At 45.9% G+C, this 13,863-nt stretch overlaps 1 protein-coding gene across 1 annotated transcript in view; it reads left to right on the top strand.

Annotated features, from left to right (window-relative positions):
• LOC138516729 (vimentin-like) overlaps window positions 1-10,897 on the top strand; it is a 56,844-nt gene extending 45,947 nt beyond the window's left edge. Inside the window, exon 3 of the mRNA XM_069632062.1 lies at window positions 10,605-10,897. Within this exon, the coding sequence (XP_069488163.1) occupies window positions 10,605-10,693 (89 nt within the window). The 3' untranslated portion in view covers window positions 10,694-10,897. The remainder of the gene's footprint in view (window positions 1-10,604) is intronic.
• The last annotated feature ends 2,966 nt before the right edge of the window (window positions 10,898-13,863 follow it).

Raw genomic sequence — 13,863 nt, 5'->3', positions numbered from 1 at the left:
GGATCTCGTGGTTCTAACGGAAGGTTTCATGGTGAGTTTGTTAGTCAGGTATGGGGGTGCTAGATTGTTGAGAGCTTTGTAAGTCAGGCAAAGTGTTTTTAGGTCGATTTTATGTTGGATGGTGAGCCATCTGCATGTAGTTCTGGTGGCCGAGATGTGCTCACGTCTGGGGATATTTAGCTCTGCCCGTAGTGCATTGTTTTGAAGGACTTGGAGCTTGTTAATTATCGCTTGATTGGCACCTAAGTAGAGACTATTGCAATAGTCTAGTTTCGATTGTATAAGGGCTCTAGATAGTATGAGGCAACTGTCAGGGGAGAGAAATGGTCTACAGGCTCTAATGAGTTTTCCGGTATATGCCGTGGCTGAGGCGGTTGCATTAATTTGTTTGGTGAAGTTAACGTTGGCATCCAGATAGAAGCCAAGTGTTTTCACATTTTTGGCGACCGGGATGGTGTTGCCATCGATTATGATGTTAGAGTAGTTGGGACTTAATTTTTGTAGGTTGTTCGGTGAGCCAACAATGAGCAGTTTGGTCTTCTCGTCATTGAGGCAGAGGCCATGTGTGGCCATCCATGCCTGAAAAGATTTCATTGATCCTGGCTACATCAGTATCGTAGTTGCCCGAGATAGTGAGGAGTAGCTGGGTGTCATCCGCGTAGTTTGTATAGATGACACCCAGGGGGTCCAGTTTATCGAAGAGGGGCTTTGTAAAGATATTGTAAAGGGTGGGTGAGACACATGTACCTTGTGGGACGCCACAAGATATGGGGAAAGGGTCTGCTGCTGCCTCCAGAGAGAAGACCCTCATAGTTCTGTTGGCTAGGAAGGACTGTATCCACGAGACAGCAGAGGGAGAGAAGTGGGCGGCAGTGGAGAGGTGGGTACAGAGTATTTTGTGGTCAACCAGGTCGAAGGCCGCTGAGAGATCTAATAGGAGTAGGATGGCAGCCTTGCCCTTATCTTTAATTTCGTCAATCTGACTTTTAAAGTCAACAAGGGCAGTTTCTGTTCCATGCTGAGGCCGGAAGCCAGACTGCCGCAATCCGAGTAATTGGTTAGACACTAGGTAATGCTGAATTTGCAGGTAAGCAACTCGATATTATCGAGTATTTTTTAGCAAGAAAGGAACAGTTGTAATGGGCCTGTAATTTGTGGGGATGGAGGGATCCAGAGTCTGTTTTTTTAGTAGCGGGAGGACCCATGATTGTTTCAGATTGTTGGGTACCGAATTAGTGGAGAAGGATGCGTTTATGAGCTTGGAAATGAAGGGGGCGAGGTCTCTAGCAGCATCTTTTATGATCTGTGCAGGGCAACTGTCCCCTTTACAGTTTGATGGTTTGAGGGATGTTATAATTTTTTGCACTTCTAGTGCGGTTACGTTTTTGAAGGTGAATCCCTGGTTGGTGTTAGGGGTGGTAGGTGGGCTGGGCATGATGGGGGAAAAGGTGGGGCTGCTATTAGAGAGTTGAAGTCTTTTGTTTTCGATTTTAGTTTGTAGGCCAGTAATTTTGTTTGCCAGGGCATCTTGGATATTTGTGCACCAAGATTGGTCCTTCACAGACGCGTCCATAGGTGGATTGGGGTTTTCTAGCTCCTTCAGGATAGTGAATAGCTCTTTGGTACTGGAGCTGGCATTACTTATTCTTGTGTTGTAGGCTTCCTTTTTTGTGCGGATAATTTCTTTTTTTATAGAGGGCAGATGCATTTAAAAAATTGACTTTATGTTCCGCGGATGGGTTCTTTTTCCAGAGGGTTTCCATTTTGGACTTATTTTTTCTTAGTGTTTTGAGTTCTGGAGTATACCAAGAATTGAGGTGTGCTTTAGGTTTACTTTTACGTAATTTTAGTGGAGCAACGCGGTCAATAGCATTGGTCATGACGTTATTGTAGGTGTCTACTAGAAGGGTAGGGTCTGATGTGTTGGGGATCATGTTAAGGGTGGGTACGACCAGTGGGATGAGGGCTACAGCGGTGATGTTCCGTTTGTTTCTCGTCAGTCATGCTGGGGCAGGCGGGTGTTGTCTGTGGAGGGGGTTGTTAGTACTAATGTCAAATGAAAGTAGGAAGTGGTCAGTCCATATCAGTGGTTGTGGGTCCCTGCAGATAATGTTGCAGTTATGGGCAGCGAGCCAGTCTAGGGTTCTGCCTTTTTGATGTGTGGGTAAGGTGTTAAGTTGAGTGTAGTTGTGTTCACCAAGTACATTGGCGAGGGAGGAAGCTGGAGTGTCATGAGGGTCATTGTAACCCAGGTTGAAGTCACCGAGGATAATATTCTGTGATAGAGGTTTGGATTTCTCGGCTATGAGGGTGGTTATATCTTCTTCGAATGAACCTATGGGCCCAGGGGGTCTGTATAATAGATCCAAGGTAATGGAGTTCTTGGGGGAGGTTTGAATTTTGATGGATAGATATTCTCAGGACTTTAAAGGAGGGAGGGACGGTCATCGATCTAATGTCGAGCGAGGATTTGAAAATGAGTGCTACACCTCCTCCACGGGCATCCGGTCTGTCGGCCCTGAGGATGGAGTAGTTGTCTGGAACTGCGAGAGATAGAGAGGGGCCTGCTGCAATATGCAGCCAAGTTTCTGTGGTTTCATAATGTCCCCTAAAAGGATAACCTGTGATGATTTTTTTAGATTGTGAGATAGAGTGGTGGAAATGTCCTCCTCGAAGGTACCAATAGGGCCTGGAGGTCTATAAATCAGGTGGATGGTGAGGGTTTGAGAGTTGTTAATAACTCATTTAGCTGTAAGGCTTTTGCAGGATTTAGTGTCGTTAGATGGAACTAACCTAATAGATAAGTTAGATTTGACGAGAAGGGCTATGCCGCCTCCACGTGCTTCGCTTCTGTCTGATCTTAAGATGGTGTAACCATTCGGGATCGCTAGCATGATGGCAGGTCCTGCAGCGGCACGAAGCCAAGATTCCGTGATGGCCAGGAAGTCAAGGTTTTCAGTCTGGATGAGATCAGCAATTTCAATGGAATGAGCAATCATGGACCTAGCATTAATTAAAGCGCCTTTTAGGTGGGAGGTGGTGGAGGGAGGTGTGCATAACTTTTCTTGGGTCGTGACAGAGGTGTGCATGCGTACATTCTCTGTCTTCAGGTTTGGGCTGTGTGTTTTTTTTGTACTCCTATTAGGTAAAGGCTTGCTACGGTTGGACGAGGTCAGCGTTCTAGCGCGCGGTTCGTATAGTTTAGCAAGTCTGGCTCAGAGTCTGGCATTTCTGGATGTGGTGTTACATGGTTTGGACTCGAATGAGCAGGACTGTTGGTGTTCTTCAATTTGGTCATTATAGCTCGTCGATGGTTGGGGTTGTGTCTGTGGCATGGTAGGGTAGAGGGCTAGGAGTTGTACAGTCAATGGTAGGGGCTGGAGCGAACCTGGGTTTGTAGACTAGGAATACTATTAGTGTGAGAAAGGCTAATGTGACTCATAGGGTTTGCATCTTGTGGCGTCGTCGTGGTAGGGAAGGCAGTTCAAGCTAAAGCAGTGCTATGTAGGTCGGCTTATCAAGGTACAACAAGTGCGAATCGAGGCAAATGCCTCAGATGTAGTGTAGTGTAGGCAGCACCTAGGTATGAAATAGTAGTAGGTGACTGAGATACAATGGGTCAGCACATAGGTCCAATGGGAGCAGTTGACTCAAATGCAGTGGGGCAGCACATAGGTTTGAAATAGTAACAGGCGACTAAAATGCAGTGGGGCAGCACATGGGAACAGGTGACTTGAATGCAAAGGGGCGAGGCTTGATTTTAATAAGATTCTAGAGAAAGAACAATTGGCCAATATGGAAGAGCGGCACCTATGTGGGAAGCAAATAGGTGGTAATAGTCATCTAGATTCAAAATTAACAGGGATGGCTGAAAGTTCTGGGAGACAAATAGATTTTGCTGGTATTTAACGGGGCCTTTGGTGATAGTAGTTCTCTGTTGCAGGAGGTCATTCTCTGGGCTTGCTGACAGTCTGAGATGTGTATTCATACAGGGCATGGAATGCATTGGGGGATAATAGGAGCATGGTTATGGGTGGTTTACCGGATCTGCAAGGAGGGTTTCAGCAGGGGGGCCAGCCTTAGCCTCTGGCCATTCGCTGGGCAGGCTCAGGACAGGTGCATAAGCCTTTGTGCCTGCCTTCGTGCTGTGGACCGGCGTGCGCCTTGCCGGTGCGTGATTAGTGCAGAAGAATGCACAGTGGGCCAATCCGAAGGCAGGATGGTGCCGGGGGGTGCCTGTTATGCTGTAGTGCACATATGTGTGCATGGGGCGACCATCTTGAGAGGTGGTTAGCCTCGTGGGTGCTAATGGTGGTCAAAGGCAATCTGGGGTTCAGGATGGCTAATGGCAGAGTATGCCGTTGCAAAAAGCAGATGCTTTCCGCTGGGATTCCTTATATGCCATTAATGAGAGGCATTGTTACGATCTCCGTGTTGGGGGCAGCCGATGAAGAAACTGCTGCAAAGTAGCCTGCAGGCTTACCTTGCAGCTGCAGGATATGCCGTGGTCGTCGCACTGCTCCGGCAGTGTTGTAGGGAGCTCCTGCTCCTTCCAGCCACGCTCGTCTTCTCGTGGGCTCAGGACAGGTGCACAAGCCTTTGTGCCTGTGTTAGGCAGAAACCTGTGCAGTTCCCTTAGGGACCACTGCAAAAGATTTAAGACTACAGGTGTTGGCAGTAAACCCACTTGGTAGCAGTCTGTACCACCCAGATTTACCTGGTAGCTGTGGCTGAGCAGTCAGACTTCCTCAAGAAGAGTTGGGCAGTATGCAAAGTATACTCAATAGGCACTCAGATACAATAATACAAGCAAACACTGACGAGAGCTTTGGTATCAAAGTATATAATTATTTATTTAAAAACACACAGTTGAAACACTCCAGCACTCTTATTGTAAAATATTCTAACACAGTTACTATTGTAATATATACACCCCTTTTTCCCTATCAGATAAATCACAGTAAAACACCACTTATTTTCATACAGAGGTGAGCGCTTAACTAGATTGCACTCTAATAAGTTTGTGAGAAAGGGAGGGAAAAAGACAGAATATGAAGAGGTACACCACTCTACGATTCAGGAACACTGTTAGCAAGGCAGAGAGCAAAAAGTCACTGGTGAGCCAAAGTCCAAAGGCTGGGCCCACTCTTAGAGAGAGCAGAGCACAAATGCGCCCAAGATCACACAGTTACACTAGGCTTAGAAAGTCTTGCAGAGGGTTCAAAAAGAGTTTAGAGAGGCGTTAAGAAAGTTTAGCCAGGGTGTCCCAGACTAACCCAGGTTCAAAAGCCGGGGGCTAAATCTACCCCGTACATTCGGTAGCAAGGGAAGCCAGGCGGGACACGGTACCTTAAGTGGGAAGGATCGTCCAGCGGTGGCAGTTGTTCCTGGTAGTGGGTGCAAGTTGCGTCGTCGTCCAGGGGAAGAGAAGATCTCGACTTGGAGGAAAGATGAAGGTCGTTGCACTACCAGGGAAGAAACCAGCCGCAGAGTTTTCCGGTTAAAGGTGGTACCTTTGTTTCACGGTCGTGGTAAAACGCGGTATCCCGGTTGCTGGTGTGCTTGGCACGGGCAAGGCGGCCACGAGGTACGTCGAGAAAGCGAAAAGATGGTGAAACTGGTTATCCCCACCAGTCAAAGGAAGAAGACTCTCCGGCGGGAGATCTCTGTCGTTGGGGAAAGTGGTGCGGCAGTCCAGCAGGGCTCCACCGGTGGTGGTGTCGTGGCAGGTCGGCTCAGTTTCTCCCTCGTCGGATTCTTAGGTCCTGTGACGACTTCTGAAGTTCCAGTCCCCAAAGCCCTGCTTTTATGCAGCAAACCCCCATTCATTCAGCCTAGCTGTCACTCAAACATGCTAAGTGGTGAGCCGGCCGGCTCACCACTTGGGCCAATCAGGATGGAGTGCGACTTGAGTTGCCTAGGCAACTCAGTCCAGGGTGCCTAAATTCCCCTCCACCCCTCCTAAGTACCTCAGACAGAGTGGCACCACTTTGGAGGGCTTCTGTGGAGAAGCCCGCCAAAAAGTGGAACAAAGGGCTCGACTTGGGTTGGAGTCACAGAAGAGAACACAAACGCCATTTTAGAATCAAGTTTTGGCAAAAAATACCAACCGGAGAATTAATCAATTAAATAAACCGGCGGTATGTTCGAGGCTACCGTAAATAATTAAATAAAGATAGTAGCCTAAAACAATGGGAAATCCCATAGGAAAATATTCTCGGTTGAATATAAAAAGTAGTATCCACTGCCACCAGCCAAAACTCGATCAGGGGGGACGGAGACGTGCCCCCTCGACTAACAGACCCTGGGGCAATCGAATTGCCCCAGCCAGTACGTCCACAATATGATGGTTTGTACTGGTTCTGTTCAGAATTTAAGACTAGTAAAGTCAATGGTGACTTTACATGCCCTGGGAGACAGTAGTCAGTCCCAGGGTATGGAGTCTATACTGGGGGGTCACTACGACACCCCTGTGTCACTGCACTGAGGGTGCTGTGTAACACACATCACAAAAACACATGAAACCCTATGGAGCAAAAGACCCCATAGCCCATTAAACACTTCTAGATTCAAAGAAACACACTCAAATCATGTCCAAGAGTGAGGGTAAAAGCGTCTCACTCTTGGCAGGAGAAAAAAATAAACCCCAAAAATCCAGCAAAGCTGCTGGGGGACTCACTAGGTTAGGAAATTCAGCCTAAACAGAGAATTCTCCCTAACAGCCTGCCTTCGTGCTGTGGACCGGCGTGCGCCTTGCCGGCGCGTGATTGGTGCAGAAGAATGCACAGTAGGCCAATCCGAAGGCAGAATGGTGCCGGGGGGTGCCTGTTAGGCTGTAGTGCACATATGTGTGCATGGGGCGGCCATCTTGAGAGGTGGTTAGCCTCGTGGGTGCTAATGGTGGTCAAAGGAAATCTGGGGCTCAGGATGGCTAATGGCAGAGTATGCCGTTGCAAAAAGCGGATGCTTTCCGCTGGGATTCCTTATATGCCATTAATGAGAGGCATCGTTAGGATCTCCGTGTTGGGGGCAGCCGATGAAGAAACTGCTGCAAAGTAGCCTGCAGGCTTACCTTGCAGCTGCAGGATATGCCGTGGTCGTCGCACAGCTCCGGCAGTGTTGTAGGTAGCTCCTGCTCCTTCCAGCCACGCACGTCTTCTCGTGGGCTCAGGACAGGTACACAAGCCTTTGTGCCTGCCTTCGTGCTGTGGACCGGCGTGCGCCTTGCCGGCGCGTGATTGGTGCAGAAGAATGCACAGTAGGCCAATCCGAAGGCAGGATGGTGCCGGGGGTGCCTGTTAAGCTGTAGTGCACATATGTGTGCATGGGGCGGCCATCTTGAGAGGTGGTTAGCCTCGTGGGTGCTAACGGTGGTCAAAGGCAATCTGGGGCTCAGGGTGGCTAATGGCAGAGTATGCCGTTGCAAAAAGCGGATGCTGTGTACACCCCGTGTTAACCATGCCCTGGACCACCCTATGTCCCCGGTGCACTATTGTTTAAATATATGTTCTTCAAACTGTTGTATACCACTGTGCCCTTAGGTGGAACTCTGTACCTCAATACAAAAGAGGTTGATACTCATTCTGTATTTCCACCAAATTTAATCACTCCTGTCCATTCCTTTGAGCCTTTTGTGCTTATCGAAAGCTATGTAAACTAATTGAACAATAACACTTGTGGTTTTTGAAATAAACTCATTTGTTCAGAACCACTGCTTGCTTTTTTGTAGGATCTCACATCCTGATTATTTTTGATTATTATATTCAAAGAAGCCTGTGCTTATTGTGTAAACTGATGTTAGATAAGTAAGAACTGTGATGATTCACAAGATCTCATCACTTGTCCCCAGGGGAGAGCCCTTCCCTGTGAGGCTAAGGCGGTGAAGCCCCTACCCAATAGTCCCCCTAGGAGTGGTGGAAAGCAGGACCTCACAGGGAGAGACTCCCCTCATGGGGATAAGTACTCCCGTTTTGTGAAGGAACTCCCTAACCCCTTTTCCCTTGGGACCAAGTCCCTGTCAGAAATCCCTGACAACACCACTGTCTGTTATGGTAATGTCTCTTCCATCTTTGATCCACAAAGTAATATGACCCAGACGAAGAAGAGCCAAAGAAACCTGCAGAGCAATAACAGGTTGTCTTAGTATAGTACTGAGAAGAGTTGGTCTCAAGTAGGCATAAAGATCATCTCAACAACAGTAAAGAAGAACCTTACACTGGGGAGAACCCAGCCACAGAAAATAAAAAGTGAGAAAGGAATGGGAAATGGAGAGAGCAGCTGGTGTGCAGCCAGCCCAGCCTGTGAAGTTCGAACCTGGGAACGCAAAGCTGCAAGAACGCTGATCTCCAGCACATCCAGGAACGGTTGGAGGAGCACTGCGGTAGAAGCCAAGCTCCTGACCATTGGAAGAGTGGGAAGGAAGCAAGCAGTGACATAACCTCAGGGAGGTGGACTGTGTGGTCCTGCATCTGCACCAGAGACGTGTGACCCAAGTCTCTGCGGACCAGAAAGGACAAAGCGGGGAGCGGAGTGAAAGAAGCAAGAAGTGCTAAATCAACGCAAGCCAGCCCATCACCCCAGAAAGAACCAGCGACGCAGTCCCGGCACGCTATAAGTATCGGGAGCAGAGGGAGACCCAGTAGAGGTTTGGGGCAGCACAAGAGTCAAGGGAACCTCCGGAGTAATCTCCCTCATCACGGTAGCGATATCTAGAGAACCAAGAGTCAAGAGAGCATCGGGAGTAATCTCCCTCATCACAGTAGTGCTACTAAATATTTAAGAGTCAAGAGTGCATCGGGAGGAATCTCCCTGGTCGCAGTGATAATCCAATAAGGATTAAAGAGGTTACAAGACCACAAGAGCTGTCTGGAGGTAATCTGCATAACGCCATAAAACAAGGAAGAATTGCTGGAACTGAAGTCTTCAGGAACTCTTGGGAAGAAGTGAAGAGACATTTGAGGACTATTGCCAAAGACTATCCCAAGACATCCCTCAGCCCTGTTCAAGGTGGGTCAGGAGAAGGGAGTCATTCTCCTGACCACACTCTCTTTGTTGAATGAGAAACTAGTGCAAAAGATTCTGGGAAAAGAGATAACGACTGAGCCAATTCACCAGGAGAAGGAAGTCATTCTCCTGGTACTATTATCATTTGGATGCTGAACTCTTTGTAGGTTAGTGGTAGGGTTAAAGTAGGTTTTTAGACAGAGGACAGATATTTTTCCTTTGGACAACATCCTGACAACAAGCACAGAGTTGATTATTTATTTAGGTAGGGCCTTTTCTTTATTGCTTAAATAAAACATTGTTGAAATATGCAACCTCTTTGTCGGACTCATTACTCCACAATACCACAGAACATATAAATAAGCACATCCAATTTTTTTTACTGGGGGAGATGCCAGCAATCAGCTCATCTCCTTCAAGGTTCCCATTCAACCAACTGGATCGGTAGGGGCATATTCGCTTATACAACATGCAAGGGACTACATACAGGATCCACACCGGATGATAGCTAGTGTCTACAAAGATTGAAACGGTAACCCAGGCAGGCACAGCCCATAACCAGTCACCTGTTCTTGGAAGCTGGTAGCACCAATTAATTGGTGAAAATCAGATTTACATGATTATTAACAATTATGGCACGAATATGGAGAAACAGGCTATTAATACAATTTGACTGCATCGAAAGATGTTGAAACATTCCTTATTGAAATTCCCTTTTCACAAACGTTTGAACATTGTACAACGGTTAAAATGAGTTACAAGACATGCGTGGAGAAGATCAAGGGAATTTGTTCCAGCTGAGGTTAAAAGGCTAAAACTCAGGGATGCATTCATACCTGGAAGACACACAATCCCTAATGCTAAGAAAGGAATGGTGAGATCCTGGCCGTCAGGATGTGTTGCGTGATTTGGGCTAAACTCCAAGCAGAGGAAAGGGTTTATTCATGTGATAATCACCTTGACAGGCCAATGCAATTTTTGTTTTATAATAGTCCTCCAGAAGGCAGTTGTTACATCAGTGATTAGGCCCTGTTACTTTTATTAGCTGGTGCTGAAGGTAAGGAGCATAAGGCTTTTGGCAATAGTTAACTCACCGTCCAATAGAAGACAATTCCTGCTAATTTCATTTAAGAGGTGGTTTGAGATGCAGTCAACCTATCCAGAAAAAAGTGATAGTTGGCTTGACAGACTTTAAGGAAATAAATGTTTCTTTTCAGGCCTAAATGTGATGTACAAAATTGTTACCTATGTGTTCTGGTTTCATGTTTAGAAGAAACAGATTGATCAACATTGTTTTATTGTTTGTAAAAGTTGTACACTCAGTTTTAAAATTGTAATGTTTTAAAACCTAAAACAATAACATTACATTTGATAAAGGGCCGGGGTCAAGATATTGGAGTGCTGGGGTTTGGGCCATATACCCAGCATTATTAGCCCTCTGCAACTACATTTGGCTTCAAATGGTGCACTATATACATTCCTATGTTCTAGGCATTTTTCTATTATTGTTGCAAGATATCAAATGCAAGGCAGTACATTGTTGGGAGCCTTTGTTTTCTGGTTTGATTGACTTGCTTTGTTTTCACATTCTGTTTGGCTAGCTCGTGGGGATGCCGCCGTAACCGAAGAAAGGACTGCTTCTGTCGTCCACCATGTGGAAACACATACAGCCCACACAGTGATTGCTTGAAAGGTCACAATCACATCCCTCTGCTACCTGCCTAATCAAGAAATGCAGGATCCAGTTAACATCATCTGCAAGATTATTAATTAAATGACACTCTTTTTGCCTTGTAATTGGTCAAAAGTCCCTTTCCTAACTTGGGTAAGGTATACATAGTCACCATGTATCTTTTTGCTGATTCTAATACCCAATAAAGCTTGTCTATCATTATGTTCTGACTGCATGTTCTGCTGGCAGTGAATGGGAAATGGAATTTTGATGAATGAAGAGTGTCTGTCAGCTCAGAGAATTGTCCATGTTGTGTCTCAGTTGGGGACTGAGCTGGGTGAGTGTGGTATTATCTTGTCCTTTAAGTACTTAGAAGACTTAAGTTGTGACTGTAACTTACGTAAAGTGTAATAAAGCCCTCCTACTCCTACCCTCCTACCTTCATCTCATCTAACACTATGACCACCAAACCTGAATATCTAGGTATACGGATACAGATAAACTTGAAGTAAATCTATTTTTACCCTTCATTTGGCATATTAAGATCAATTTGCAAACATGTGATGCGTTGCCGTTCTCGTTAATGGGTAGAATTACGCTATAAAACACAATTCTATACCTAAACTCATGACACCACCAGTGATAACCGGTGGCTGTATATCGAAACTCGGATGCATGTTACTCGAAGGGTAACAGAAAAAAAGGAACGCAACTAAAAGTAATGTGGGTCTCGCATTTCCCGATTGAAAATGTTACTATTCTGCAGCTCAACAAAACATGATCAAAAGATAGGTGAACTCAGTGGCTACCCCAGGGTGAAAAAAGGTGGAGTTTGATAGGTTTCAGCTTTGGGTCATCCCCCAATTTCTATACTGGACTTGGGAAGTTATCCTGATATATCAGAAATGTCAAACAATCAATTATACACGGAGTGCATGGAGAGAAACATTAGATGACTCAGGTGTTCCATTTAATCAGCCACTACTGGTGAAGTCTTTGCTACATGGCAGGTGAGATACGCACAGGGGGTGTATGCCAAGCCAACTAAACACAAACAGAGTGACCCATCAGGATCTATATCAGGACTCCTATATATTGGGTTTTGTGACTCTATGCCACAGAAGTATTTTACAACAAACGGATTGGGTTTTCTGTGGCGGGAACTAAAATAAGGGCTACAGCCTATGCTTATGGACTACAAGTTAACATGCTGTGAGGAAACACAGAAATCCAGATAGGGAATACCCACGGATCAACCATCATACTTATTATTGATCCCATACGATAATGCAAATGCTATATCACTGGCGTGCACGTGGTCAAAAGATCTACATATCCACTGTGGTAGATCAGAAGACGGAGGCAATGTCCATAATCTGTGGTTTTCCCTGCCTAAAGGAAGAAACTATGATGTTCGTCGTCAGTTGTGAAGTCCAAAACAAACAGGATGTCCTCCGTCTAAAACTAAGCTGCACTGACCCTACCACTAAGACTTAACAACTAAAGACCAGCAGAATGACTCCCTTCTTATGCTTTCCAGCAAGTAGCTATCATTACAGGATCTTCAAATAGTTCTTAGCTATTTCTTGTACCCGTTCATTCAGTTCTCTTAGGGAACATATTCACGCTTCTGTGTATTTCCCCTTTGTTTCTCAAATTCCTCTCTCTCTAGGTGCCCTGGAACCAGAATATTCTTTTACTCGGTCCTTCACAATTGTAGTTTATAGTATTTCTCTTTCTGACACCAGTTGCACACCTCTTGTATCACTTATTATAACCTTCTGATTCCTCGTCTCCGCACTGGGATTTGTGTGAAGTACCCAGTAACCATTCTCACTCTTCTTATGATTCCGCCATTCGTTGGGACGAGTAGGCAGAGTCCCTGAATGATTCTCACTCTTCTTAGTATTTGGCCAACTGGGATCTGTGTGATGTGACCAAAGCCTAGTTTCACTCTTCTTATGGTTTTCCCATTCACTGGGACGAGTAGGCCGAGTCCATGAATGATTCTCACTCTTCTTAGTATTTGGCCAACTGGGATCTGGGTGAGAATTTCACTCTTCTTATGGTTTTGCCGTTCAATGGAACAAGTAGGCTGGATGATTCTCACACTTCTTAATATGGGAGGCTTCACTGGAACAAATAAGCTGAGCGCAGGAAGGTTTCTCACTCCTATTATTTGGCCCTTCACTGGGATGAGTAGGCCGAGCCCAGTAAGGTTTCTCACTCTTTTTAGTATTTTGCCATTCACTGTGACGAGTAAGATTACTCCAATTGTTATATTTGTTTTTCTTGTGGAATTGGATATGACTATTCCAATAGTTATTTATTTTAAAATTTGTTTATTGGCATTTGTTATTAAGTACAACCACAGGGCAGTTATCTCAGCTGCCATTAGAGGATAACTTGCATAGCATCTCGGATCAATAACATTAGCAACTTTAACATTAAAACATTAAAACATTAAAACATTAACTATCTCCAGTTTCTGTTTCCTGAGAATCCGGTGTCAAATGGGGGCGTAAAGGGGGGTTAAACCCCAAGGGAAGGGTGGGGCTTCGGGTCGGGACTACAAGCGGCCAAAAGCGACCGCTTCCGGGGCTCCCATTTAGACTATGGATCTTCTTATAGTGGGTTCATGTCGGCTCATGGGGGCTTATCGTCGGAGGGGTAGAACAAGGGGTCTGTGAGTCCCCTCCAGGCGTCTAAGGTCATGCTCGAGGCTTCTGCGGATCTGGCCACACTTTGCTCCCAGGCTTTTGTTTCTGCTAGCACCCAGCGTTTAAGTTCCTTGTGCCAGATTTTCTGTTGAGGCCCCGATGGTTTCTTCCAGGACATCGCGATTGTCCTCTTTGCCAGGATGCACATGATGTCCATTAATTTGGCGAGGTGCTTTAGTTTTGCCGGTCTGGGGTATGTGCCCAATAGGCATACCGCCGGAGACCATTCGTATCTGGTTAGCCCCAGTTTCGCACTAGTTTGTTGAATAAAGAACCACAGGGACTGTGTCCTGGGGCAGTGCCAGAATGTGTGAAAGAGATCCGCATTGTCCATTTCGCACCATGTGCATTTGGAACTCTGAGTTGTGTAAAGTTTAGCTAGCCTGGATGGGGTTAAGTATGTTCGGTGCAAGAGGTTCAGTTGTATTTGTCTAAATCTATGATTTCTAGACACTGTCCTAGGAAATG

Source organism: Ambystoma mexicanum, chromosome 6q, assembly GCF_040938575.1.
Source record: "Ambystoma mexicanum isolate Mex_15411 chromosome 6q, UKY_AmexF1_1, whole genome shotgun sequence".
Lineage (NCBI taxonomy): Eukaryota > Metazoa > Chordata > Amphibia > Caudata > Ambystomatidae > Ambystoma > Ambystoma mexicanum.
This window is presented reverse-complemented; position numbering and strand designations above follow the sequence as displayed.